The sequence below is a fragment of the Adelges cooleyi genome, unplaced genomic scaffold (genome assembly GCF_023614345.1).
Source record: "Adelges cooleyi isolate 19-005CV unplaced genomic scaffold, UGA_ACOO_1.1 ACOO_flye_CR_arks_rails_tigmint_CR_PRNA_9, whole genome shotgun sequence".
In the NCBI taxonomy this organism is placed as follows: Eukaryota; Metazoa; Arthropoda; class Insecta; order Hemiptera; family Adelgidae; genus Adelges; species Adelges cooleyi.
This window is the reverse complement of record NW_026096579.1, coordinates 8,665,564-8,691,972: the sequence shown is the minus strand read 5'-3', so window position 1 is coordinate 8,691,972 and position 26,409 is coordinate 8,665,564. Positions and strand designations below refer to the sequence as shown.

The following is a 26,409-nucleotide window of genomic DNA, read 5'->3' as shown; positions in this document are numbered from 1 at the left end:
ATTCCAAAAATTGATATTTTTATATCTAACCTGTAAGTTTTTTTCTATCAACTTAAATATCTAGTCTTAACTAGGTAATTGAAGTTGGAATATAAGTCAACCAATAAAACAGTTGAAATTAAAGATATACTAATTCGAAATGGTAAAACTTACTTGTTGAAATAGAAGAATCGTCTTTTCGGTATGCGCTGTAGTGGGTTTGAAACACAAATAGTAACTTACTTAAGTATTGACTTCTTAAATACATATTTTTTTTGTATATTTTATTTAATTTTCATTATTATTTTGCGCTTTATTGCCCAATAGTTAAATAAAATAAACATTATTTATTGTTCATAGTAACGTTTAAATAATATTACAATGAAGTACCCACACATAATATGGGAATTGTATTTAATTACTTATTATTACTGCTTTTTAATGGTTTTTTTTTTTATAAATATTTAATATTTCTATTATCTACAGGTTCTCACCGAGTGCAAATTTTAATTAACGCATAATAATTTCGTTAATTTATGCTCGATAGGTATGCTTTTAATATAATACATTTATGATTTAAATTTAATTATGAAACAATACCTATTATGCGAGCATAATGTATTTTAATCATCACATATCGCAAGAAGATTATAGATCGGAAATAATCATATCCTATCATATCAAATTATCAGGACATATCCATATTTTTTAAAACAACAGCTACCATTAGTGCTTAAATTTAACGTAATTATAATGATATTACCTTTAACTCGGCTTGTTTCCTCAAATGTAAATTTTTGATTTTGAGTTCACTGTTTACTACATTTTTGTTATTTATTTGAATATTAAAACATAGTAGCAGTGTAATTATTATAATATTATTTAAACATCATTGACCGCGCGATATGCCCTTAGCCGACCGCCATCATCATCATCATCATGTTGTCAGACGATAGGTAGAATAAATAATAATATTGTAATAATACACTTGTTTGTGTGTGTGTATGTACAATGTGTGTCGTTTGTACAACAATAATAATAACACCCAGTTGTGTTGCGCGGACAGGTGACAAACACCGGACCGCCGGCTCGGTTCAACGTCCAACTGGAATGGACCAAGGTGCGCGAGTACACGGCGGACGACGACACCATGGACCGTTTGGCCGAGTCGCTGTTGTCCGGCCGGCCGCCGGGGCGTCGTTGGGCGGACCGGAGTGGACGCCGACCTGGCCAACGGCGGCAGGCCTCTGCGGCGGCATTTGGCCCCGGCCGAACAGTGGTCGGTGACGGTCACCCTGAGCCCGCGCGAGGACAACGGCAGCGGCGCGGCGGTGGCTCGTCGTCGTCGTCCATGGCCGAACACGAAGCCGCCTCGGTGTCGTCCACGGCCGCAGTCAACGCCGTGTACGCGGTCAAGCTGAACGTCGGCCAAGCCGTGCTGAAAGAGTTCTACGTGTTCGGGTTCGTCGATGTGCCCCGATGATCGCGTTCCGACTTCCGCCTGTTCTCAATAACAATAATAATATTTATCCTGTCTGTTTATGTAGCGGTACAACAACAATAATTATTGAAGTACTCCATTAATACATATTTCATATTTTTGTGTTATAATGATTGGATTTTAGACATTTTTTGTATATTTTTTTTTTAAATACTTATTAAAAATAGGTACTTAACTCTTCGTTAGTTAATGTGTTGCCTGGAAGTATTACGAAATCTCTTATCACTTATGGTAAAATAAACCACAATACACTAACGAAGGTTTGACCGTTGTCCGTGTTTAAAAAATGGGCCACTCAATATCTCACTGGGTTTAATTAATAATTCAATTCATTTTTTCATAAGATAACTGTGTATGGTATTTATAGATGTATAAAAGACATATGATAGAATTCCCAGAGAGGTTTTGACGTCAAGGAAGAAAGAAGTGCCGAGGGTGTATGTAAAAGTAATAGAGGAAATGTATGAAGGGGCAAGTACAAGAGTGAAGAGTATGTGTGGAGAAACAGAAGGTTTTAATGCAAGAGTAGGTGTGCATCAAGGTTCAGCGTTGAGTCCTTATTTGTTCTCTGTAGTAAGGTTTAGTATTGTTTAGGGCAGGAGAAAAGGTGGATCCAGTAAAACGTTTATAAATCAAAATTTATATTCCTCTTTTAAAAACAACTTTTTATAGCGTTCGCTGGAATAAAGCAGAAGCTATAATATTTGGGCCAAACCGTCGAAACCATTTTATTTTGTACCAAATAGAACCTAAATAAACAATAAAAAGCAACGATACACTTGAGAACAAGTGATTATACATTATAAATACGATACGGTTGAAGCATCAAGCTACCAATATGGCACTCTAACATTATAACTTTACGCTAATATACATCGAAGCACAAGATATTAACGAAATGGCACAGTTTACACAGCTCAACAAACATAGTTCAACACATGTTGTTCTTTACAAATTTCAAAAAATCAGCAAAAATGTTTTAAGCATAAGTACTCATACCATTATACTGAATAATACTATGCAAAAGTGCGTTTATCGTGTCTAATACAACTAAACATTTTTGACATCGGTAAGTAGATACAAACATTTGGAATTAAAGCTCATATTATTATTACAATATGTTTATGTTTAAATCGTGGAAGTTGATAGTGTGCTCCATTATACAAGGAATTAACATATTTAGTTGTGACATTCATCGTGTTAGCAATAATTCTATGGCTGATCTAACCACAGTTGAATCCTACGATACTGGTTACCCTACCAAAAGCGTTTACGACAAAGACACTCTATTCGCTATGCCGGTTGGTTTGGTGAATCGCGCAAGAACGGCCAAGCTTCATGAACTCAAATGTTGTTTCCTTTTTTTCATCCAAATGTATATGCGCCTGAGCCGAAATATATACCTTACAAACGACAAACAAGAAGAACAACTCGCGCCACTTGAACTCATTTTAATCAACAGGGAGGTTGTCGAGATGATAAACATAATGCTCAATGAAAATTATTGGCAAATTAAGGAATTATGGTTGGTCAACTTTTACGTCCATGCGTCAGAAGTGTTCTATAATGACAAAAACAATGATCGGTCTAAAACGTCTGAAGTTGACATTTTACGTGTGCACGATTTTGTCTTCGACGAAATAACAACATCTTTGAAATACAGCTGCGAACGAAACAATGCGTTCAATTACAAATACGAAAGAAATCTGGTAGCGAAAACATATCCAGTGGTATTAATGGAAAACGCACACGAAAAAGCTTTAATCGAGGCATTTGTACTAAAACGAATTAAAACCATGATACACAAATTGACAAACAAAATTAACACATCACGCGAGAACGCCAAAAAAGACATCTCCATGAAGTTTTTTAATAACGTACTATATTTTTCAGAAGTTAATAAAGATGAAACAAATTCTGAAAAATGGTTTTGTAGCCACCCTGTTCTGAATGAACCTAACTGGCCGCCAATCAATCGGGAAATTGCCTGCACGAAGATAACCGACCTAACTCATGAGGCGAAGGTGTACCAGAAAGACTTGAACGGGATAATGAGCCTAGGAAATCTTCATCGTGCGATTTTTGATATACTAAAAATTATAATTTTGAGAATACAATGGAGGTTTTTGACGACTGTAAATCGACTATTTGAGAAAGGGCCCATTTCCAATACTTTTTTAAAAGATTTATTAAAACTCCATACTGAAAGATTTGTTCATACATTTACAGAAGTAATGAACTCGATAGGTTTGATTGACGACCTTCTTACGATGAATTATATAAGTTCTATTGAATGTGATGATTTTTTTAACAGTGAAAAACGTAATAAACAAAGTAATAATATTATAAATAGTATTAAACATGCAATCAAAACACTGTCACAAGTGTATGGATATAAATGTGAAGACGAATTGGTGGTTGGTGACGAATTGGTGGCCGGTGGCGAATTTCTTAAGAAAGACGAAAATCGAATAAAAATGATGGGTTTTTATTTAAAAGAGTTCGGGGGAAATGCAACAAAACTTGGAGATGAATTCAAAATGCAATGTGTTCAATCATTTGCGAAAATGGTAGATTACTATACCAAAAATATGGAATTGGAAAAAATGCAAATCAAACTTCGTCCTAGGTATATTATAAAACTAGAATTTTAGTTAATTAATCATCTATTTCAGGTATGTTGTATTATTTTTAGATTCTAATAAATATTAATGCTTACCGTAGAAATATTCAAATAACTAAAAGATTCAAATTGAATTTCACTATTAATGTTAGATAATATATTCATTGTCGTTATGAAATTATTGAAAAAATAAATAAATTACATAGAAATAAAAAAAATATATATATTTTTTAACAACCTAGTTATAGATTTTGAACCCAATAATAATAACTGTATTCGTGATTTAAAAATTAAATTAAAAAGGTTATTTTTTTTACCGTTCTCAAAACCATAGTGTTAGTTACAGTGTAAAATGTATGTTGGTTTTAAAGTTTTTTGTTATAAAAATTATTTTCTGTCCTGAAAAAAATAAGGAATAATAACTTACATATTCGTTTTTAGTGGTTTTTTTAATGTTTTTTAGCATGTATGTTTTGTCATAGTGGATTTTGCAGCTGTTAAAAACAAATAACGAAACAAAAAAACATGGTCTTACACATATACTACCTACAAAATCTATGCATGTTTGATACAGAAAATATATGCTTTTATATAGTATTATTTAGTATACTGATATAAACACCTATGCAAATCCATCCCAGCTTTGTGCCTTACAAGCCTTCCATGTATTATACTGTTACTATATGCGTATTATACTCGAAGCAAGCAGAGATTGTAAATATTCTTTAAATAAAAAAAACAAATTAAAAAATTAGCCTGATAACTTAAGATAAGTACTGTTTTTTTTTTTTTGCAAAAACGTAGTGGACCAAATAACACATATACAATGTCTTGTTAAATTTAGTTAGAATGGTGGACGATTCATGTTTCAATCGTTTGTATTCCATAGTTTAAATTATAATTGTTTATTCTCAATAAAATTAATATTTATATTTTATATACTTCCATTAGAGCAATCTCACACAAACTATTTATACTTCATAGATTATATTATTTCAAAGCTCTATTATACTCTATTTTACTAGATTGACAATGTACAAAACAAAATGCAACTAAAAAAACCTTTTCATAGATCCTTAAAATGTAAAAGGTGGGATAGTGAAACGGGTTTTCCCATTTAAATACATTGGAAAATCGTCCGTTTTACTGCCCCACCTGTATATTAATTTCTTGTTATTTTCTAAAGAAAAATTGATTTTCTTACATTTAAATTGAAATAAATCGTATACTGGTACTGTGATGGAGAAAACAATAAATTTTACCTACATATATTACTTATTAGTTAAATATTACTAACGTGTATAGCCACTAGCGGTCGGCTGTTACCTGTTATTTAACAATAACCTTTTATGGATATTTTAATAATAGTATAGGAGCAGTATCATGATGTTAAATGTTCACGAGATTTGATCTAGTCATAAAATAAAGTACTATCATTCATGACTTTTAAATACTATTAAAATATATCTTAACTTGAACACAGTAATAAAATAATGAAATATTTTATACAAAATTAAAGCTAAAAAATTAAAACTAGCATGGAGCAGATTAAAGATCTTATATAAGATAATTTAAACAATCAAGCGTGAATCTCTTTAAATGAATAGCAGTATAACAATATGCAAAACAATAGTTTTCCTTTAAAAAAATTGTGTAATAAAAAATACATTTTGGGGCGGTAAACTGCATAAAAACCAACACTGAATCTGAATCCAAAAAACAACAGTCCTCTTCATAATTTGCAGGTAGTTGGACCTTATATACTCATAGTTGACCTTCGGTAAGGTTATATAACGCAGGCTATAAAATAACGAGATAACGACAGTGGTTTTGTCGTATCAGAATCATTAAATGTCTTAATAAGTACACGGATAGGTTCTTTTCCCAATAAATCGTGTGTCTACTATAATCAGTTACACGATTTAGTCGTCTGTGATATCATGTAATAAACACAATATTATGATAACGACCAAATGGCCCTAACCTAACCTAACACGGATAGACGTTACCAACTGATAGTTTTTAGTGTCTGTTCGTTTCTCACATTTGGTACACCGGGTTTTTAGTTGGATTTTTGTGTAAAAGACATCAAAAGTGGTCAAATTATATGTTTTTGGGGTCGGTGATTACGAATTTAATATCAGTTCTCAATTTTAATCAGCTAACAAGAACTTAGGTAAAAAAAAAAAAAAAGTTGAATTTCTGTAAACTTAAAGTCAAAAATGGTACTTGAGCACAAAACTTAATAGTATCATTCTGCATAGATATACATAAAATTGTTTTAATGATTTGATCAATTTTTTTGAAAGATTTTAGGTGTTTTTGTTAAAATATACGAAATCTGCGAAAACACAGTTTCCCGGCAATTAAAAAAAAAACTGTAGTGCCGAATTTTTTTCCCGTTTAATATGTTATGAGTTCCAACTACTGGCAAATTTTCAACCCAAAAGTTTTAAAATTACGGCTAAAAACCCCGAAAAACAAAAAAACTTGTACCCCCCCTAGGGGGATGGGAAATGGATATAGTTTAAGTTTGACACAACTGACGTGTGCGGACATACCAAATAATTATTTCTTATACATTTCAACTCAATCCGACTCTTTTTCTCGAAATTATAGCCAGTAAAAGTTCTAACTTAAAAACTCGTACGGTTTTTTTTTTCAGCTTTCGTCTGTGAAGAATTAAACATTTTCAACTTTTACCCCCCAAAGTACCAACTAGATGAAATTTTCGATTTATAGAGTTGCTACTCGAAGGAATTGGTCCAGTATTAAAAAAGTTATAGTGTATACAGATAAAAAAAAACACACATCAGAGTAAAACCAATACCTTCTCGCTTTGTATCGAAGCTAAAATCAACTGTAAACAAGTGATTATATTTTGTATACGATACAGTTAAACCATTATAGTTTAACCATAATATATTAGGTCAAAGCAGTGTATACTAGTTTTATGATGCAGTTTACACAGCTTAATAAACATAGTTCATCATATGTTATTTTTTCAAAAATCAAAAAACAAAAGTGTGTTTACCGTGTCTAATATAACGAAACAATTTTTGGCGTCAGTAAGTATAGAACTTTGAATTAAAGCTCGTAGTACAAATTCAATACGTTTATGTTTAAATCGTGGAAGTCGATAGTGTGCTTCATTATACAAAGAATTAACATATTTAGTTGTGAGCTTGAAACTGTTAGTGCTAATCCTACAGACGAACTAATCAGAGTTGAAACTTACGATACTGGTTACCATTCTAAAACCATTTACGATAAAGACACTCTATTCGTTATGCCGGTTGGTTTCATGAGTCACGTAAGAACGGTCAAGCTCAATGAACTTAAGTGTGCATTCCTTTATATCGTCAAACTGCACATGCACATGAACCTTAATTATTACAATGAAATCAATTACGACAGTCCTTACACACCACTTGATGAATTTTTATTCATAGAGGAAATTGCTAAGATGATAAACATAATGCTTAATGAACATTTTTGGCAAATTAAAGAATTCTGGTTAGTCAACTTCTACGCCCATGCGTCAAAAGTCTACTTTGATGCCAAACGTGAAGGTTGTTATGGTACGCCCAAAAAAGGCATTTTAGAGATGCATGATTTTGTCTTCGATGAAATTACAAAATATTTGAGATGCAGCTGCCACCGAGAAAACGCATTTAATTTCGATTACGAAGCAAATCTGCTAGCGAAAAAATATCCCGCTGTTTTAATCAAAAACGCACACAAAGAAGTTGTGCTTGAAGTATTTGCAATAAGACGAAATAAAAAATTGCTAGACGATTTAATAAAAAACATTAACACGTCACGCATGGCAACTAATAAAGACATCAGCATGAAATTTAATAATGATACACTGAATTTATCCAAAAACGGCAAAACAGATTCTTCATCAGATAGATGGTTTTGTAGTAATATGGTTCTGGGTTACATTCCATCAATCAACGGGCAAATTGTCTGCGACAGGATATCCGAATTAACTCGAGAGGTAAACGACACAGACTTGAGCGGAATAATAAGCCTGGGAAATCTTCATCGTGCAATTTTAGATGTACTAAAAATAATAATTTTGCGTACACAATGGAGGTTTGTGGAGAATTTAAAACGATTATTCGAGAAAAACTGTCATTATCAAATTATTTAATAAATAAATAAACTACATAGAAATTGAAGATAAATATTTCTTTATGAACAACTCGGTACTCTACGGCTTTTGTACCCATGAATTTTTAAATAATATAATAATTATAATCATGAATACAAACGCTGTAGCCTGTATTTGTTTTATTTTTTTTATTTACCTACAACCAAACTTAAATATGTTTATCATGTTACATTTTTGTCAATTTTGTGGTATGAATCACAAAATCAAGTTCTGTTCACAGCATTGATGCTACCTAAAAGGTAGACATAGGTTTTACAATGACATGTACATTATTTTATTTTATTTTTTTGGATCCACGATAAACTACCAATTTAGTACTTCAAAATAGCATTTTGTACCTATGTAATATAAAACAAATATAAACAGGAATTTTACAGCTAAAGATCAATACGCTACAGTATTTCTTTTATATAAACTCAACTGTAAATCACATTTTTAAAGCATATTTTTTCTTGTAGCTAACATGCATAGCTTTTGTAGGTAGTATAATATGTGTTTTACCATGTTATTCTATTTCTAACACCTGAGTAGAATACTTTAACAAAACATATTTCATAAAAATTACACATCTGTGTACAAGTGGGCTATTGTAAATAATGTGAACTTCTATATATTCTTATAAACTAGAGTAGCGTTACAAAAACACACAATTAAACTTGCTTTAGATTATATCTGCAATATTGTATTACTATCGAAATTTATACTTGCTAAACTAGTTGTTACATTTTCCTAAACCCAAACCTCAAAACTTTACCAAAAAAAAACGAAATAAAGAAAAAGTTCCCATCTCTTCTAGGAAAAAGGTTTTATAGCATTTTTTTGGTCTGTTAACGTTCATCGGTAGTACCATTGATTTTAGAATATACTTGTATATTCTAAAATCAATGGTAGTACCTACTATGTCTACAGAATATTCCTTACCAGACTTAGAACTAATGTGGTTATTTTTAAAAAAGTTATAGAGCGCCGCAAGCACAGTAGAAACAAAGCACAGTTAGAGCCAGTGCAGCTCAAACTAATACAGTACAAACCAAGTTCAATTATAAATTTGCAAGAGGTTCAATTAACTTGAAAGTGATTTAATAAATTTCGAAAGCTAGTACAATATAGACCATATTGTACGGTCAAAATCAGTAAAGTACAAACCAAGTATAGTTTACACCGGTACAGTTCAAACCAAACACAGTGTTGACCAACATAGCCGTAACCAGTGCATTCTAAACTAGTATAGTTTAAACCTGTAGAGTATTAACTATTAAACAAATTCCTGATTCAAGTATTGGTTTAAACTGTGCTTGGCTTATACCGTAAATTTATAATGAGCTTAATCTCCAATATTTTATTTTAAGTATATATTAAATAAATTTTGACCATGTCAATAAATTTACCGGTTAATTTGTATAAGCTTCAAGGTATTATTTTTAACTTAAATCATTTTGTCTATGACTAAAAGCCATTTTAGTTAATATAACATACATTTTTTTGTTCCATCGCACAGGCTCAGCCAGTGATTCGATAAGTAATATGAAAACAGATTTGAATTCGTCATGAAATATACTTGAAATATAATTTAAAGCTTTCCAAAAATAATTTCTACATACTTTGCAATCCCAATTTCATACTTACGCATTGATTTTCACACAATATGTCATTAACTATAGTAATTTAAACTCTAATATTGTTCTCGATGTTTTAATCATTTTAAAAAAACCAAATAAATATAAAAAAGACATTATTTTTATTAGTATATAAACAAATATCAAAAAAAATTTAACAAACAAGAGCGATAATAAATATTGAATGGTCGTAAAGGAAGCACCGCATACATAACCTTATGTAGCAAAACATGATAGAATAAAAATTAGAAAAATGATTAACGTTAGTAAAACCATATACATAGTTTTAGTTTGAATCGAAATCAATATTAAATCAAACAACAAAAGAATAATAATAATAATACCAAAACACAATTCGCAACATATTTTAACGCGATGAAAAAAATTAACTAAAAAATAATTGTTATTTTTAATCACTGCTACTGCTACTGCTGCTGCTGCTGCTGGACTTCTTTCCTTTGTGTTTGTCACCTTTGTGCTTGTAACCCTTGTGCTTGTGCGCCTTATGATGAAGTGCGTATGCACCGACACCGGCTCCTGCGGCTACGGGAACGCCGTACTTCAAAGCCTTTTTCGCCGCTTTTCTCTGAGCCTTTGCTGCTTTTTTCTGTAAATAAATTGTAAAAAAATTGTTTAAAATAAAAACTACAAACGTTTTTAATTTTTTAAATATCTTCTTTTTTTTTTTTTACCATTAAAGTTCTGTTTTTACTCACCCGACTAAAGTGACCCGTTAAAGCGTAATTTGTCATTGCGGCATTTATAGCATTTTTAATGGGCGACCGAGAGTATGGCTAAATGCATAATTTAAAAAAAAAAAAGCAATAACTATAATCAAACAAAACTCTTGCAGTAAGCTACAAAAAAAAAAAACCCCTAACACTGATTTTGATACACAAACACTAATAATGTACAATACAATTCAAACGCATAATAAAATAGCCAGCACAGTCGAGACGAAGCATTTTGGCGTCGGGTCAGGGACGAGTCTTTTAAAATTAACGTAAAAGAGAGATTGACAAATAAATGCTATGATGTGAAACTGTAGATGGTTAATCTAACCAAGTGTCCAAACTAAAATACAAAACTTGAGTTAATTTACCAAAAACTTATGTTTTTCACGTTATTGGGGATCGAGCGTCTTCCACTGAGGAATTAAGAAAACATAAAAAAATAATATATCATCGAGTAGAAAAAATGTACATAATTTCTTGTAGAGGATCTTTCTTGAGAGTAAATAGACATTTTTACACAGAATTAAGGACTTTGTTAAAAAAAATATAAAATAAAACAAATAGGGGAACCAAACATTTTTAGCAACCGAACAAGAAAAGAATTTGTCCGCCAATTTGTATAGAAACCAATAACTATCAACTCATAATGGCAGCGTTAGGCCTTCAAGGCTAGTTAAGCTTACTTGGCGATAATGATGATAATGACAACAGCAAAATGTGATTCTTACAAATAGTGTCTAACAAGACATAAACACACAAATTATTAACACACGACAACCCAAAATATTGTACCTGTAAATACGAAGAATGGTGCGTTTGTCCTGGGTAAGCTTTGTAGCCGTGTGGAACCCCAGTCATACTACCCGGGTGTCCAGGCATGGGCATACCACCCGGATGGCCTGGCATGGGCATGCCACCAGGTTGTCCGGGCATGGGCATATTATGTCCTCCACCCGACGGCAAGAAACCCGTAGGAACTCCTGGGGTCGGCATCGATGCGCTGCCAACGTTTCCGCCAGAAATTATGCTTATATTATGCAACTGAGCCTCGCCGTCGATGGCTAAATAGTACACGCTTTGAAAGGGCATCCTGTGTTTCATTTCGGTATAATGGAACCCGTTGTATGCGATCTAGAAAACAAAAAGTACACTGTAGGTAGACAAAAAAAATATTCTATTGCATTTTTCCAAGTGAAAAATATACCTTGTAGTCAGAAACGTCGCAGAATATGTCCAGTTTGAACGGTTGTCCTTTGATGAGCGACACGGGCGGGCCGTGAGATTCTTCGACTCCCCAGTTTTGACCTTGTATGGAATTTCTGACAATTAAATTGCGAGAGAAATCTAGGGCAACGTGCAAAGCCACCGCGTCTCTAGGAGCTACGTTCGGACCGACTTGTAGATTTACACAGACCCTATTATAAATTTGACAAAAATGTTATTGCTAGCTTAAAATATCTTCTCGAGTTCCGTTACTTACCGGTTTGTCGTCGGAAAAGAAACGCCGTCGACAGTGATCACGGTGCCTTGTCGTAGGCCATTTTGTATCGGCCCGATGAAAGGCATCGGCTGAGTAGCGTAAAACAAAATAGGGTTTCAGTTAGGCAGACACTAATAATTATTGCAAAGTGGGAAACTTACCGGATTGCTGAACGGTACTTGCGCCATAATAACAACAACACTATTGTAAAACTAAACTCAATACAAAATATACCTAATATAATATTATTTTATGTTGTTACTCGTTGATGACAATTTATACTTGACGAATAGACCGCGTTAGGTTAGGAGAACGACTAATAGCTAATAGGTATTACTTTCGAGGTGATTCATCTGACTTGTTTTTATAAACTTGTTCCAACGTCAATTGGTGTGTTGCTACTAGTTTTCATAGTCAGATGACTAATGTTTTTTGATAAAGTATATAGATATCGGCTATCGAGGCCGCCGTGTCTTGTATAATATTCGAGTTGAGTAATAATATTTAGCGGTTTAATGACGTCACTGAACGACTACTAATCGTCACAGCAAGGTTTCCCAGCTGGAATGATCTCAATGACGTCACCACATTGCTCTTAAATTTGGCCAAACGTACTTACTTGGCAATTTGGCATTTATTTTCAAGATTTAAGATGTATAAGAAAATTTCCCTGAATTCCAGTGTATATAAATATCTACATAGGTAAGCATGTATGTAATATATATATTTATGTACCTATATACTTTGTTTTAATTCACTTGAAAATAGAAAAAAAAAACAATTACTATTTCTCTAAATAACCAAAACCGGAATGTATTTTAATAAAAACTAAATATTTAAATACGACTTTGTGTTAGTGTTTGAAAGAATAAAAAAAAAGAAAAAGAAACGTGAACAAATTATTTCAAATCTCACATCAAAATATTGTATTATTTAAATTAACTTTCACCTTGATATTAATATATTATTAAAATAACAATGGAAACTAAATTATAATTGAACCGAAAAAAATGTTTACATAAAAGTTTAAATAATTAAATCAAACACTTTATTGAAAATAAAGGTTATTTGAAACACTACCTAAATAATAAAATAAATAAAATTACTCATTGCCTATTTTTTTTTTTCAAATAAAACATTTTCTATGAATTTCTATGAAACCTGTTGATTTTTATTCAAATAACCAATAATAATTTAGTTAGGTATTTAAAATACATTTTTTTAATCGTACATAGTATATTAAATAGTTTTTCAATTAAAGTACACTTTATGTAGGTAAGAAAATTAATTATTTCAAATAAAAATGTATTTATTATTTGGGTTGTGTTTTAAGAAAATTGCATATTTTTATAATAATTTTGCAAGTACCTACAACAAAACTTTACCTTTTTTTGAAACAGAACTATTCTTTCTTTTTTTGTTTTTTTGAGATTATTTTCGGTGTACTAAACTTGATCTTAGGTTTCGCTAGTACATCTAAGTTGTTTTTTTTTTTTATTGACTTCAATGACAAGATGCAAAAAACTCAGCTTTTTGATATTTCAACGTAATTTGTACATTTAAACGATTTGTCTAAAATTTAATTAGTTAAAAAAAAAGTCCTATAATATGTAAATATTTTGGGTTTTTTTTTAATAAAATTATTATAGCAAAATAATATCTACCTTGAAATATGAAATTTTACAATGCACTATTTTTTGGTTAAAATTCAAACGGATGCGCAATTACGATCAATTATTTTCAAAATAAAATATTTTATTATTCAAAAACAAACAAGTTCTTACCGACATATAAAACCAACAACAATAACAACTTGACATACATATACAATTGTTTAATAATATAATATAATACAAAAGCTAATCTCTCGTCTTTCATTGTTTTAAAACTTGATTTTTGTTAAGTTTTTTGAACATGCCGTCTTCAATGGACATCAGTGCGTCATACGTATCCAATTCGGCAATTTTTCCATTGTGTAAGACGGCTAGTTTGTCTAGACAAATAAAGAAGAAAATGTGTTGTTTATAAGCAGAATGACATTGAAATGAAATTAAATAAATTACCCGCATTTTTTATCGTCGATAGTCTATGAGCGATCGTCAACACGGTCCTTCCTTTTGACACCCTTTGTAGAGCTTCTTGGATTAATTTTTCACTTTCAGCATCCAATGCGCTATAAAAAAAAAAACATTATTTACATACTAATAAGTTTCTGATAATTTCTAGAGCGAGTCGGATAGACGACTAAAACTGTAATGCGGTAAAAATTGTTGTAATCTCTATTTGAATATCTTCTTTACCTCATTATCAAACTTAAGCCCTTAACTGGAAAAAATCATTTACGATAGCCACAATTTTTCTAGAAAGTTACAAACAGGCCTCACCTCGTCGCCTCGTCCAATAGTAAAATCTTGGGGTTTTTCAACAAAGCTCTAGCGATTGCGATTCTCTGCTTTTGGCCGCCCGATAACAGTATTCCACGTTCGCCCACTACCGTGTCGAAACCCTCGGTGAAATTGTTGACTATAAAATCGTACGCATTTGCTTCTTTGGTCGCATCGATAACTTCGCTTTCAGTGGCGTCGTCTTTTCCGTACATGATGTTTTCACGGACCGTTCCAGAAAACAAAACCGGCTCCTGAGTTGAAACAACGGCAAACGTTTTTTTAATTGCTATGACAATACACTGTAAATTTTTTTCCACCAACTTGGCTGACCACTCCAATGTGGCCGTGTAACCAAATAGGGTCGAGCGCTTTGATGTCGATACCGTCGATACAAATTTGGCCTCGCAAGGGATCGTACAAACGCAGTAACAAATGACCCAACGTACTTTTCCCAGTCCCGCTGTGACCGACCAACGCGTACACTTTCCCAGAAGGGACGTGCAGACTCAAGCCGTTTAAAATTGATGCGTCTGGCCGATTTGGGTAGTTGAATACGATATTTTTGAATTGTACATCGCCTTTCGGTTCACTCTTTAGCGACAGTCCTCCTAAACGACAACTTTCAATTATTATTGTTATTGTTAATGGTATATGAGGTCACTTAAAAGCCAACCGGAAATGGGTATGAGTGGTTTGCGGTCGATGATTTCCCATATTCTCGACGAAGCACCCAATCCTTTATTGATATCCGAGTAAAACGACGAGAGGCCGCCAATAGAAACGCCGGTGTACGCTGCATACATCAAAAAGGAAGTCAACTGACCGACGGTTATACTTTGTTCGCTGACCATTAGTCCGCCGTTGTACAACACGGTTATGATGATGAAATTGCCAGCAAATCCTGTCTGAGTGAAATGATATTAAAATCAAACGATATGAACAACAACGGTAATATTTACCATAGCAAAAAATAATCCTCTCATTAAAGATTCTTTTATGGAAAGGCCTAAAACTTTGTTCATTTTTTCTTTGTAACAAGACATTTCTTTGGTTTCTCGGCTGAACACTTTAACGGTTCGGATGTTGGATATTTTTTCTTCAGCAACTTGATTGGAATCGGCTAACGAATCCTGTTTGATAAATATGAAAAACACAACCAGAGAATAAGAAAAGTATGCCATCATCTTTAACGCATTTTTAACTATTTCTTACGATACCTGAACAGATTTTGTAATTTTTCGTACAAATCGTCCATAAATCACGGCTACGCCGGCCACAGGTGGTATTATGGACAACCCGAGTAAGGCCAGCTTTGAAGAAACTGCAAGCTAAACACAAGTATAAAACCATTTTAGCTTACGCAAAATTAAATAAAACATTATTATATAAGCATACCATAAAAGATACGCCACAAACGACCATTATCGTTGAACGCAACCCGTCGGATATGTTAGTCGTAACGGTCTGACTGACCAACAAACAATCGGAGGACAATCGATTGATCAGTTCTCCAGTTTTATGTCGATCAAAGTATGCAGTTTCTTGCGATAAAAGCGATTTAAACATTAGTTCTCTGAGTCTTTTCGTTATCCGATATCCTGTAAATAACAAATTGTACACACTGTCGTTAACATTTTCGAATACAATAATTTATTATTATTATTATTTTTTTTTTAACTTAATGAAACCATTTACAATGAATACAAATTTTACCAGAAGTGTTCATTAAATAAATTCTGCCGAAATTGCAAGCAGCGCCGAGTAAAAATACCGGAAGTAGTATAGCACATACTGTCACTAGTTTCGATTGAGTTTCCGTCGCGTCAGATTTGTATATTATATCGACAATGTGACCGAATGAAAAAGGAATCGCCATTGTTACGGCGCTAGACACCAATAGCAGACAGACTGCACCTAAATCAGTACAAATTAGATTTACACTCGAAAAAAGATTCTTTTGATCGGATCCGTTTACTTACATATAAGCTTATTTTTCTCCGGTTTGGCCAAAGCGTACAAGCGAATGATTTTCGATTCCGAGATCAACTTCTTGGGTACGGTGCCGTTGGATTTTGTGGTCGTCCATCGTATGGGATAACTTACCGACGGCTTGCGTCCACAGTATCGACCGATACCGATTACATGATTGTGTCGACAAAATGAGGGCAGTTTGATTTTGGCGTTTAAACTGTACCGTAACACACTTAAAGTCATGATAATAATATATTATTGTTTAATTGAAAAAGCCAATTTGAAAAGCCGTACTTCTTCACGTCCGACTTAAAATGTAAAACATTTCAATAGACATAATGACAATAATTAACAATCATTTTCATAATTATTGATCGAATATTTAACTTTAGTTATCACTTATCATGTGAACATCCCAAGTGATAGCGACGGGGCTGATAAGGATGAAGTTATCAGTAACCGGTAACGGTCATGTAACCGATAACAAGGTTTAGTATACAACTGGCTTTGATTGATAATTATTGCTTAAATTCATCGAGTAATTCGAGATAAGTAATAATATTGCTATACATCTTAATTTCTCTCGATTATAGTTAAGACTACAATACAAGGTCCAGCAGCACCTGTTGAATAATAATACCTGTTTATAGGTTATGGCCGTCACCGCTAGATCGCAGTACAAAAACCATAAATTAAAATAATAATATAGTATTCATAGAAACTTGGGAGTTGGGTTAGTGTGTAGACTTGTCCGCCCTACCGTGCAATTTTTGAATTTGGTTAATAAACCAACAGAAAAAAAAACAAACCGTAACAAGCTTAAAATTAATAATTACTAAAAATAACATACCTTGTAGGCGCAATTTGAGGGAAGCTTGAGACTTGGGCGCGGTAGGCATCCCTAAATTTGAAAAAATTACACCCTAAAATAGTTGTGTTTCATACCATAAGTAGTGAGATATTTTCAGTGCTTAAGCATACCCACAGCGGAATCGTGCCCCTAAAATATAAAATATAAATTGGAACAAAAAAATGTGAAATTATTTTGAAAATTAGCAGATAGTAGATAATAATATATTATTTTTGATGCCGTATAGCGAAACCTATAGTATCTATAAATATGATGATTGATGTGTAACCAAATACTTTAACGTCAAATAATATTTTTGTAAGTTTGAATGGTTCATTTTTAAACCTTTTACGTTAAATGTTAAAAAAACTCATAGGGATCGAGGACTTACAATAATGTAACGCGATGATAGTTAAAATTTGATTTTCGATATCATGATAAAATTCAGTACTTATATCTGAAATATTTTAAATAGTAAATATGACGTAAAAATAAAATAGAAATACAAAATACATGTTTTTTTTTTTATCGTTTTTACATCTGTTATTACAACAAAATAATAGATTCATTTTAAATAAGAAATTGTACATTTCGTCATATTAATAACTAAATATTTGATCTCGGATGTGATTTTTGAAAATGTTATTCGGAACTAAAACAAATTTTGATTTAATTTTTTAAAAAAATACCTACGTAAATTTTAATTTACACACGTCTTCGAGTTGTTAAGAGGTACTTAAATCTAAAGTGCTTAACCCAACGGTCAACCCTTCGTTAGTGTGTATTGGGGATTATTTTACCCCAAGTAATAAGAGATTTCGTGATATTTCCAGGCGAATTAGTTAACACATTAACTAACGAAGAGTTAATTACAATTATTTGAAAACAAATATACAAAAATGTCCAAAATCAAATCATTATAACACAAAAATATGAAACGCAAAATAAATTATGTATTAATGGAGTACTTCAATAGTTATTGTTGTTGTACCGATACATAAAAATAGACAGAATAAATATTGTTATTGTTATTGAGAACAGGCGGAAGTCGGAACGCGATCATCGGGACACGTCGACGAAACTGAACACGTAGAACTCTTTCAGCACGGCTTGGCCCACGTGCACGTTTAGCTTGGCCGCGTACACGGCGTTGGCCGCGGCCGTGGACGACACCGAGGCGGCTTCGTGTTCGGCCGCGGACGACGACGACGACGAGCCGCCGCCCTCGTCTCGCGCCGTTTCCGCGCCGGCGTCGTCCTCGCGCTGGCTCAGGGCGACCGTCACCGACCACTGTTCGTTCGGGGCCAAATGCCGCCGCAGAGGCCTGCCGCCGTTGGCCAGGTCGAAGACGGCGTCGTCCGTCGGCGTCCACTCCGGTCCGTCCAACGACGCCGGCGGCCGGCCGGACAACAGCGACTCGGCCAAACGGTCCATGGTGTCGTCGTCCGCCGCGTACTCGCGCACCTTGGTCCATTCCAGTTGGACGTTGAACCGAGCCGGCGGTCCGGTGTTTGTCACCTGTCCGCGCAACACAACTAGGTGTTATTATTATTGTTGTACAAACGACACACACAAACAAGTGTATTATTATTATAATATTATTATTTATTCGACATTTCCATTTTGGTTTCGTTACACCCGGACGGCCGGAGAGGGCAACACGCTATTATCGGATATTTACAGCAATGTAATATAATGTATTGTAAACCCGCTGTTATGTTGTGGTATTTTTCATGAGCGCATTTTTCCACCATTGTCCGCTGCATAACGCCAAGTAACGCGATACGCCTACCTATCGTCCGACACCATGATGATGGCGGTCGGCTAAGGGCATATCGCGCGGTCAATGAGGTTTCAATAATATCATAATAATCACACTGTTACTATGCTTTAATATTCAAATAAATCTAGTAAAAAAGTGAGCTCAAAAGTAAAAAAAAAGTTAAGAATAATCCACACTTCATGCAGTTACATCAATACATGGATATGTCCTGCAATCTAGTAACTCTAATATCTTATCTCTAGACGCCAATCCACTATCGCTATTAATTCACCTTCATACTCCTCCATAAACCCTCCATAATCCATCCATGATTCTCCTCCTTAATCCATAATGACGTCAGCACTGTGACACAAAACGTGACGGACAAATTTTCAGAATGACCTCCATAGCCATAAGACATGATATCATGTCAAAATAATTTTACTATAAGAACAATTTACCAATTAGTTGTAGCACATTTTTTTTTTAAATGTCAATTACTGTGAAAACAACCGAAAATTAACTACAATTTTAAATAACGTTAAACGTCTTTGATTTTTGACTGTGGGCCATATTCAACAAAGTCCCTAATAAATTTATCAGATAAATTTATCAGATAAAATTATCAGATAATGTTTTATATTGTGAGTTTTTTTTGTAATATAAATTTGGTTCAATTTTAGTGTGTGACACATACATTTCATAATACTTAATCCTTAAAGTTATAGTGGTATTATATTGAAACCACCTTTTAAATAGTTTTTTTGCGATTGTGAATTGTGGTATCTTATTGAAACCACCGTCAAAATAATTAAAAAAATTAATGAGTGACTCAATAGGTTAACTCAATGAATTTGGACTTTACTGAATAGGGTCCACACTTTTCTTTTTAGTCAAAAATTAAAGATGTTTAACATTATTTAAAATTATAGTTGATTTTCGGTTGTTTTCAAAGTAATTGACATTAAAAATAAAAATGTGCTATAATTGATTGGTAAATTGTTCATGTGGTAAAATTATTTTTTAATTTTGAGTTTTTACAACATTTTTTAGAAAATTATGTTTTTAAAAAAGTTTTATGTTTTTTATTTTTACTTTTTAGTCCTATTAAAGGTACTTAATAATTGTGAATATACTACTAAATTATTATGGTTAATATAGGGGGAGACATAGTCAATTTCTAATTGCAACAAATTCAATATTGGCATAGCGCACCTGTACGACTAATTTATTGGGCGATTGACCATTTTGAGGTCGGATCACAAAGAGGAGATCGTCGGGTACAATAGTGCAAGAAGGACCGATGCCGGTGCCGCTTAACTTGATCGTCACGCGCATCGTCCCAGAAGCGATTTCAATATTCTCCTTCACCTGTACACAAAGGCATACATACAAATTAAACATCCGGTGTAATCCAATGCGGGTTAGTATGGATGTTATGATGTAAGTACGGCTAATTCGTGTTCGGGTGTAAAGTAAACGTTGATTGGAACCGTTTGATCCGGTTCTATGGTGTGTTCGCCGTTCAAAGCCTGCAAACAAAACAGTAAAGCCCGAGCCAGTAAATCTGCCTAAGGATCTTGGCAGGTTAAGACGGGGCGCGGGATAAGGCTGCCATTTTGTGACAATGATTTCTTAAGTATATAAGGCAGTGTAGCGGAGATGAGAATATTGAAATGGATGAGTGAGTGACTAGGAAAGATATAATAAGAAATTAATACATAACGGGCAGTCAAGGAGTTGCATCAATTGTGGAGAAAATAAGAGAGAATAGGGTGAGATGGTTCGATCATGTTATGAGAAGAGATGAGGCAGAGGCAGTGAGAGGTGATATGAAGATGAAAACAAAGTCATATGATGATAGCGGGGGTGATTGACCGAGATGTGGAAGACCGAGCTCTATGGAGGTGTAAGACTAGGGTGGCCGACCCCATGTAGTTGGGAGTGTAAGGCGAAGATAAACAAGAAGAAGAAGGTTTGATTACATAGGCGCAAAAGAAAGGCCCTGTCGGATCCGGCATGGATATCCTTAGCGGGATCGGATGGTCGCGCAAGTTGTGCACCAGCAGCCAGTCGTTGTGCCGGACTTTCATCGTGCATTTGCCGAAGTCAATGTGGTCGCTGAGTACGACGAAATCCGGTTTTGTCATTGGGCAAACGACAGTCAACTTCAACGAGCCCCTTTCAAACCTTTAACGTACGTTCGTCGGTCAATAACAATAACAACCGACAGCTCGTTTACCATATTATAAACATTGATTTCAAATCTACCCAAAATGTTTGACAGGTTTTTGTTCGCATAGCTGAACGAAACACACAGCCGGTACAGTGATCGTTCTGTCCGGCATCCAAGCGAAGAACGTTTTGTCCGTTTCGAATCTCCTGACGTTTTTCAGCAAGTTGGTTTTGCTTTTAAAGACAACCTGACGGTGGTACAAAGACATTGCAGTTCGATCGAACGACGATTCAGGTAGGTACATACTTGGTTCACGATGGAATATTTATCCGTAAGTGCATTCTGGACGTCGTCTTTGCTTTGTTCAGAGTTGAAATGCTTGTCGTAAACACTCTGAAATTCGTCGCTGAGTTTTGGCCGGAAAACGACTACGATTTGAACGGCCTAAAGGAAAAAAAGGTGTACCCGATGAATGAGAATACCATTTAAGTCTGGACATAAAGTGGGGATCAGAGAACAAATTTAGGCATATTGTCTTTGTTCAGTGAACAATTTACTTCTTTCGACCGCAGAGTGCCGTTTTTCGGTTTGAATTCCAAGCAAGGATCGATGGAAACGAATTCAAATCTGACCAGGAACTTGGGTATTGTAGAATTGCTGCCCCGAGCCACGGCGGAAGCCAAATTCGACGCTCTCAACTCAAATTTGCACGTCGAAAAAGATGTCAGATGTGTTTTGGCCATGACGATTTTCTGCGCGGAAAGCTCCACGGGAAGGTCTAGCACTCGAGCCTGGCATTTCACAACGGCTTTCGACCGAATTAAGTCTTTGTCCGCCGTATTCAATTCCACGGCGATGCGGTCGTCGGCTTTCGGTATTGCTATGCTCATCGGACCGTGATCCAAGTCCTGTACTGATCGTACTTTTTTTGAACTTGTCGTTGGAGCCGATCGCATAATTTTCGCACCAGTGCTCGGCCTTTTATCCACCACCTATTCAATACAACCTTGGGAATTATTTTGGTTAGAAGTCGAGGCATTGTGAGGCATAGATAAGATTGGCTTGTGTAGCACAATACGAGCTTGAGGTACTTGAGAGAATAATACGGTAGCGCGAAAGACCTATTAGGAATGTCCAATGAAATGAATGTCAAAAAATGTATTCGTACTTTGTCACGAGCCTCGTTCGCGTTCATCCCGGCTATTGTTGTGCACGTCAAGTCGAATTCGTCTTTGAAATCGTAGACGTCCTTCGGCATGTCTTTAGTTCGGGGACTGTAGTAAATGTGCAGGTGTAGCTGTTCGCCGCTAAAGATGGTGCCGAATGCGCTAGGCAACACGCAAACCCTCTGAAAACATTCATTGGGTTATTCCTATAATAATCATCTCCATGTTTGATTTTAAAATATACAGATGACCGGTGCTATACACAAGGGGGTACACAGAGGTACCCTCGCCATAGTTTACCATCTGTCCGTCCATTAACTACTGCCTATAGCTACTCCATGAATAGTGAATAATTACTTCTGGCAGCTTCAAGAAACCGTAGTCCATCGTGACTAGCGAACGGTTGAACAACCTGATGTTTCGGACGACCGTCTCTGTTGTGTTGACAGTGCCGAACCGCAAACATTTAGGAGACAATTTTAAACCGAACGATGTCGACACCACGGCGAAAACGCGCACCTCGCACACCAACTTCAACCAATTTTGGGTGGAGAACACTCGCAATGGAAACTCTAAGAAGCCGCTCTTGGCTTTCAGGTATTTGTCACTGTCTTTCGTTTGCAGAAATTCGTATCTGGAAATATTAACATGGATAATATGTTTGAGACTGGGAGTCTAGGTTAGATTTGGATTAGACACGTAAGACTAGGTTATATTTAGGTTGGTTGGATAAGATTTGGATTAGTTAGGTTGTCACTATTGAACTACGGACAACTATCAATATCGAGGAAATCGACAAACCCCATCTGATTTGAGAAATGAATTTTACTAGATTAAATAATCTTCAATCACAGACTACGCCTGTCTGCAAGATTTGTGTTTGCTAGCATTTAACGTACAGCGTTTAAAAACGCACAAAAACAAGATTTGATCACTTGCTGCCAGTAATCAAGCTTGCAAGCTTCGACGGAAGACCTGAGCAAAGGCAAATTTTAAAGGGCTCAGAAATACTACATACTTGAGATTGAGTCGCAGATGAATGTCCAAACGGTGTCCGGCCTTGAGATAACCTTTGGACGGCACCAGCTCTACATAATCGTTGAGTTCTCGGGGCGCAATAATTTCGAACGGTATCATCACTCTGCCTTTGTTGTACAGCGCGAACGTGCCTATCCGGCAATAACCTTCCAGATAGCACACGCCCATGTCTACCACGTCGGGTTCGACAAATATACTCTGGCTTCTGACTTGACCATAGACGTTTATAATCTGCCAACAAATGCGGAGACGATGTCAATTTATTGTGCGAAAAATTAAAAAAAAATTCCGTTCAACTTGATTTGGCAGTCGATAGTCCTTTTCGTGGAACACGATCACGAACGATTTGGACATTGACGATTCCGCATTGTAATGGTTAAACGCCACGGTAACCTCGGCGGTCTTCTTAGCCGGTAGCAGTACGTTGGTATGGTTTTTCCACGTGAAATAACTGAACAAGTCGTCGAGGACGTTGTGAACTATGTCTCTGACGACCGCTGTCTCGGTTTCTTCGGCCTTTGCCGGGGTTTTCAAACGTTTTTTGGCTTCCGGATGATCTAAAAACGTCGAACAAGTTGATTTCCGATCTATAATCTTCTTACGATATAATATGATGACAGTATAGTCTTAATTATAATTGTTCTGATCCAACAGTTTTTTGTAGTTTCATAATATCTGGTCTTGGTCGATATACTGGCAATATGGCAATATGGCAACATTTCTCATAAATCATTTTCTGTGGTTCACCGTTAAGTAAGTGCCTAACTAACCAATTCATTTGACTATCCTTCTATATATCGTTATATCCTTATATACCCTTTTATATCCTTATATCCTTACATTCTTAAATACTTATAACTTACTTAAGGAGTACCTAGTATCTATTCTCTTAATATGTAATCACATACAACCGCTCGAGTACCTAATCTCTTATCTCTCATATCTTATCAGAATTATTTGTCAACCGCTAGATTGCGCTACACGCACAGATTTTCTTATATACTTTGGATTATACGCGATTCGATTGTAAAACTATGTAACCACTCACTATAGTACAGTCGTTGATAATCGGATTCGCCGAGAACGCTGAACTTGCAGTCGACCGGGCCGTTGTTTTTCAAAATCAACCGTTTCCAATGCTTGTCGTATAAACCCAGACTGGGGTTGATGGGAAATCTGCGTGTAAGGTAGTATATAGTTAAGAGTTAAGTTTAGGAAACGCAACACGCGTATTAGCATTATTGTATGATCAATACACGTGGTGCGCACGTCTTACGTTATCGTCTTGCCGCTGACCACTTCCGGTTCCGGTCTGGCGGTGCAAAACTTGAGCGGAACATAAAACACGTACTTAACGTCCAGCCGGTTGTTTTTAACGGTTTCGAACGCCAATTTCACTCCGTCCAGACTCGGATACTTAACTGAGTTTGGTAATTGCACTGGTTTAAACCGTACTTGGTAATCGACGGTCACGCCCGGCCGCAACCGACGTGTAATGGTGTCGGCCTATCCAAATCTTAATAATAATTATACTTAATGATAATAATAATAATCTTAAGATTTTTACCGCGATTATGTCCCGGTGATCGCCGAAGATCTCTTTGGGATCGTACAAGTGGCTGTACCGACAGACGAAAGTGATTTTACTCGGATTGCTGATCTTCAACTGTGCACTAATCGTACAACCGATCGGTATGTTGTCCGTGATCTATTTTTACAATACTATAATTTAAAAGTGTAATAAAAATACTGTACTTGGATAATTAAAAAAAATTTATAAAATCTCTTTGGTAATTTTCTTTTTCTTTGGTAAGCTCTTGTATTTAGCGATATTGTATAAAAATAATAATTATTATTATACAACTACACGACATAATTCACAAAACTATTTGGGTCACTTTTTAGTAAAAGTTTAATTTAAAAAATTGACCAATTATAACTATTATTTGCCAATAATAATTATCCGTTGCCTATCTTATCAATAGACGTTGTTATCGTTTAATCAACAACATAATCAGCCGGTTTCGCCAACTATTATTAATTACACTCTTAACATAATGTTAGTTAACAATTCATTTAAAGTGAACATCTGGTTAAATTAAGTAAGTTTCATCATAACATTATTATTATTATTAAATTATATTTATTAAGTTAACAAAATGTTAGTTAGGATTACCAAAGCGGTTACATTGATTCCAACGTTCTCATTGGTTATCACGAAATATGATAACTTATAAGTGATAATAAATAATCAAACCTCAATTAGTAATATATAATTCTATCTATAGCACTTTAACATGCCAATTAACTTTTGAACAAGCCCAAAGTCCAACCTGGATAATTTTTTATTCAAAAGTTCAAATAACGTTTTATTTAAATATATTATTTACATAATTCGAGTAATTTATTATTTAAATATGTATTTTTTTAATAACTAAACATTATTATGCATTTGTCAATTTTAATGTATAATAAACATTTTTATCATTTTCTTCTTATACATACTTTTTCTGTTGTAGTTTAAACAAAAACGTAAACTTATAATAATAATTACCTATTTAAAACAATTTTTTTTTCTTTTAGTAACGCCTGTCTTTGCAATATTATATAAGATTTATAATTAATAAAAATAGTAGTTAGGTAAGTCACAATAGTTACAACATGATTTTATCGTTTGTCGGTCAGTGCAAATATTGCACTTGATTGCACTTACCTCAAACACCAAACATTTTGGACTGCACTCTAGTCCGGAATCTAATATGGGGCAATAATTAGGTTTGTTTTTTATGCAAATCAATTTTGGACCGCTGTACTTAGGTCTGTCGACTTCGGTCACATCGTGTTTCAACTTAAATGAATACAAATTTTCAAATTTTCAATTTTTCAATTTTTTCACTAAACACTACTTAGTTTTATTTCGATTGACTCACCGTTTCCGGTGTTCTA

At 34.5% G+C, this 26,409-nt stretch overlaps 3 protein-coding genes across 4 annotated transcripts; all 3 read right to left on the bottom strand.

The window, feature by feature from the left end:
• Nucleotides 1-10,043: 10,043 nt before the first annotated feature.
• LOC126846667 (galectin-4) lies at nt 10,044-12,598 on the bottom strand. 2 transcript variants are annotated; one of them, XM_050586380.1, is made up of 6 exons: nt 12,275-12,598; nt 12,114-12,202; nt 11,838-12,048; nt 11,426-11,764; nt 10,616-10,693; nt 10,044-10,506 (listed from the first exon to the last, which is right to left on the bottom strand). In XM_050586380.1, exons 1-6 carry the CDS (start codon nt 12,299-12,301, stop codon nt 10,309-10,311), a joined length of 942 nt encoding a protein of 313 aa, XP_050442337.1. In that variant the 5' UTR covers nt 12,302-12,598; the 3' UTR covers nt 10,044-10,308. The 2 variants fall into 2 exon arrangements, with proteins under 2 accessions (XP_050442337.1, XP_050442338.1); XM_050586381.1 differs by lacking the exon at nt 10,616-10,693 and having other exon boundaries at nt 10,045-10,506; nt 12,275-12,592.
• Nucleotides 12,599-13,847: 1,249 nt separating this feature from the next.
• On the bottom strand, nt 13,848-16,871 carry LOC126846666 (ATP-binding cassette sub-family B member 10, mitochondrial). Its single transcript, XM_050586379.1, has 10 exons — nt 16,480-16,871; nt 16,214-16,414; nt 15,896-16,098; nt 15,718-15,828; nt 15,460-15,630; nt 15,174-15,405; nt 14,822-15,108; nt 14,498-14,751; nt 14,177-14,286; nt 13,848-14,106 (listed from the first exon to the last, which is right to left on the bottom strand). Exons 1-10 carry the CDS (start codon nt 16,712-16,714, stop codon nt 13,988-13,990), a joined length of 1,923 nt encoding a protein of 640 aa, XP_050442336.1. The 5' UTR covers nt 16,715-16,871; the 3' UTR covers nt 13,848-13,987.
• A 1,509-nt stretch (nt 16,872-18,380) lies between these two features.
• Nucleotides 18,381-26,192, bottom strand: LOC126846226 (uncharacterized). The gene is made up of 14 exons (XM_050585487.1): nt 26,184-26,192; nt 24,740-24,969; nt 24,512-24,639; nt 23,761-24,020; nt 23,444-23,694; nt 22,783-23,059; nt 22,428-22,607; nt 21,817-22,251; nt 21,566-21,703; nt 21,355-21,506; nt 21,069-21,273; nt 20,535-20,615; nt 20,299-20,454; nt 18,381-18,839 (listed from the first exon to the last, which is right to left on the bottom strand). Exons 1-14 carry the CDS (start codon nt 26,190-26,192, stop codon nt 18,381-18,383), a joined length of 2,961 nt encoding a protein of 986 aa, XP_050441444.1.
• Between the last annotated feature and the right edge of the window lie 217 nt (nt 26,193-26,409).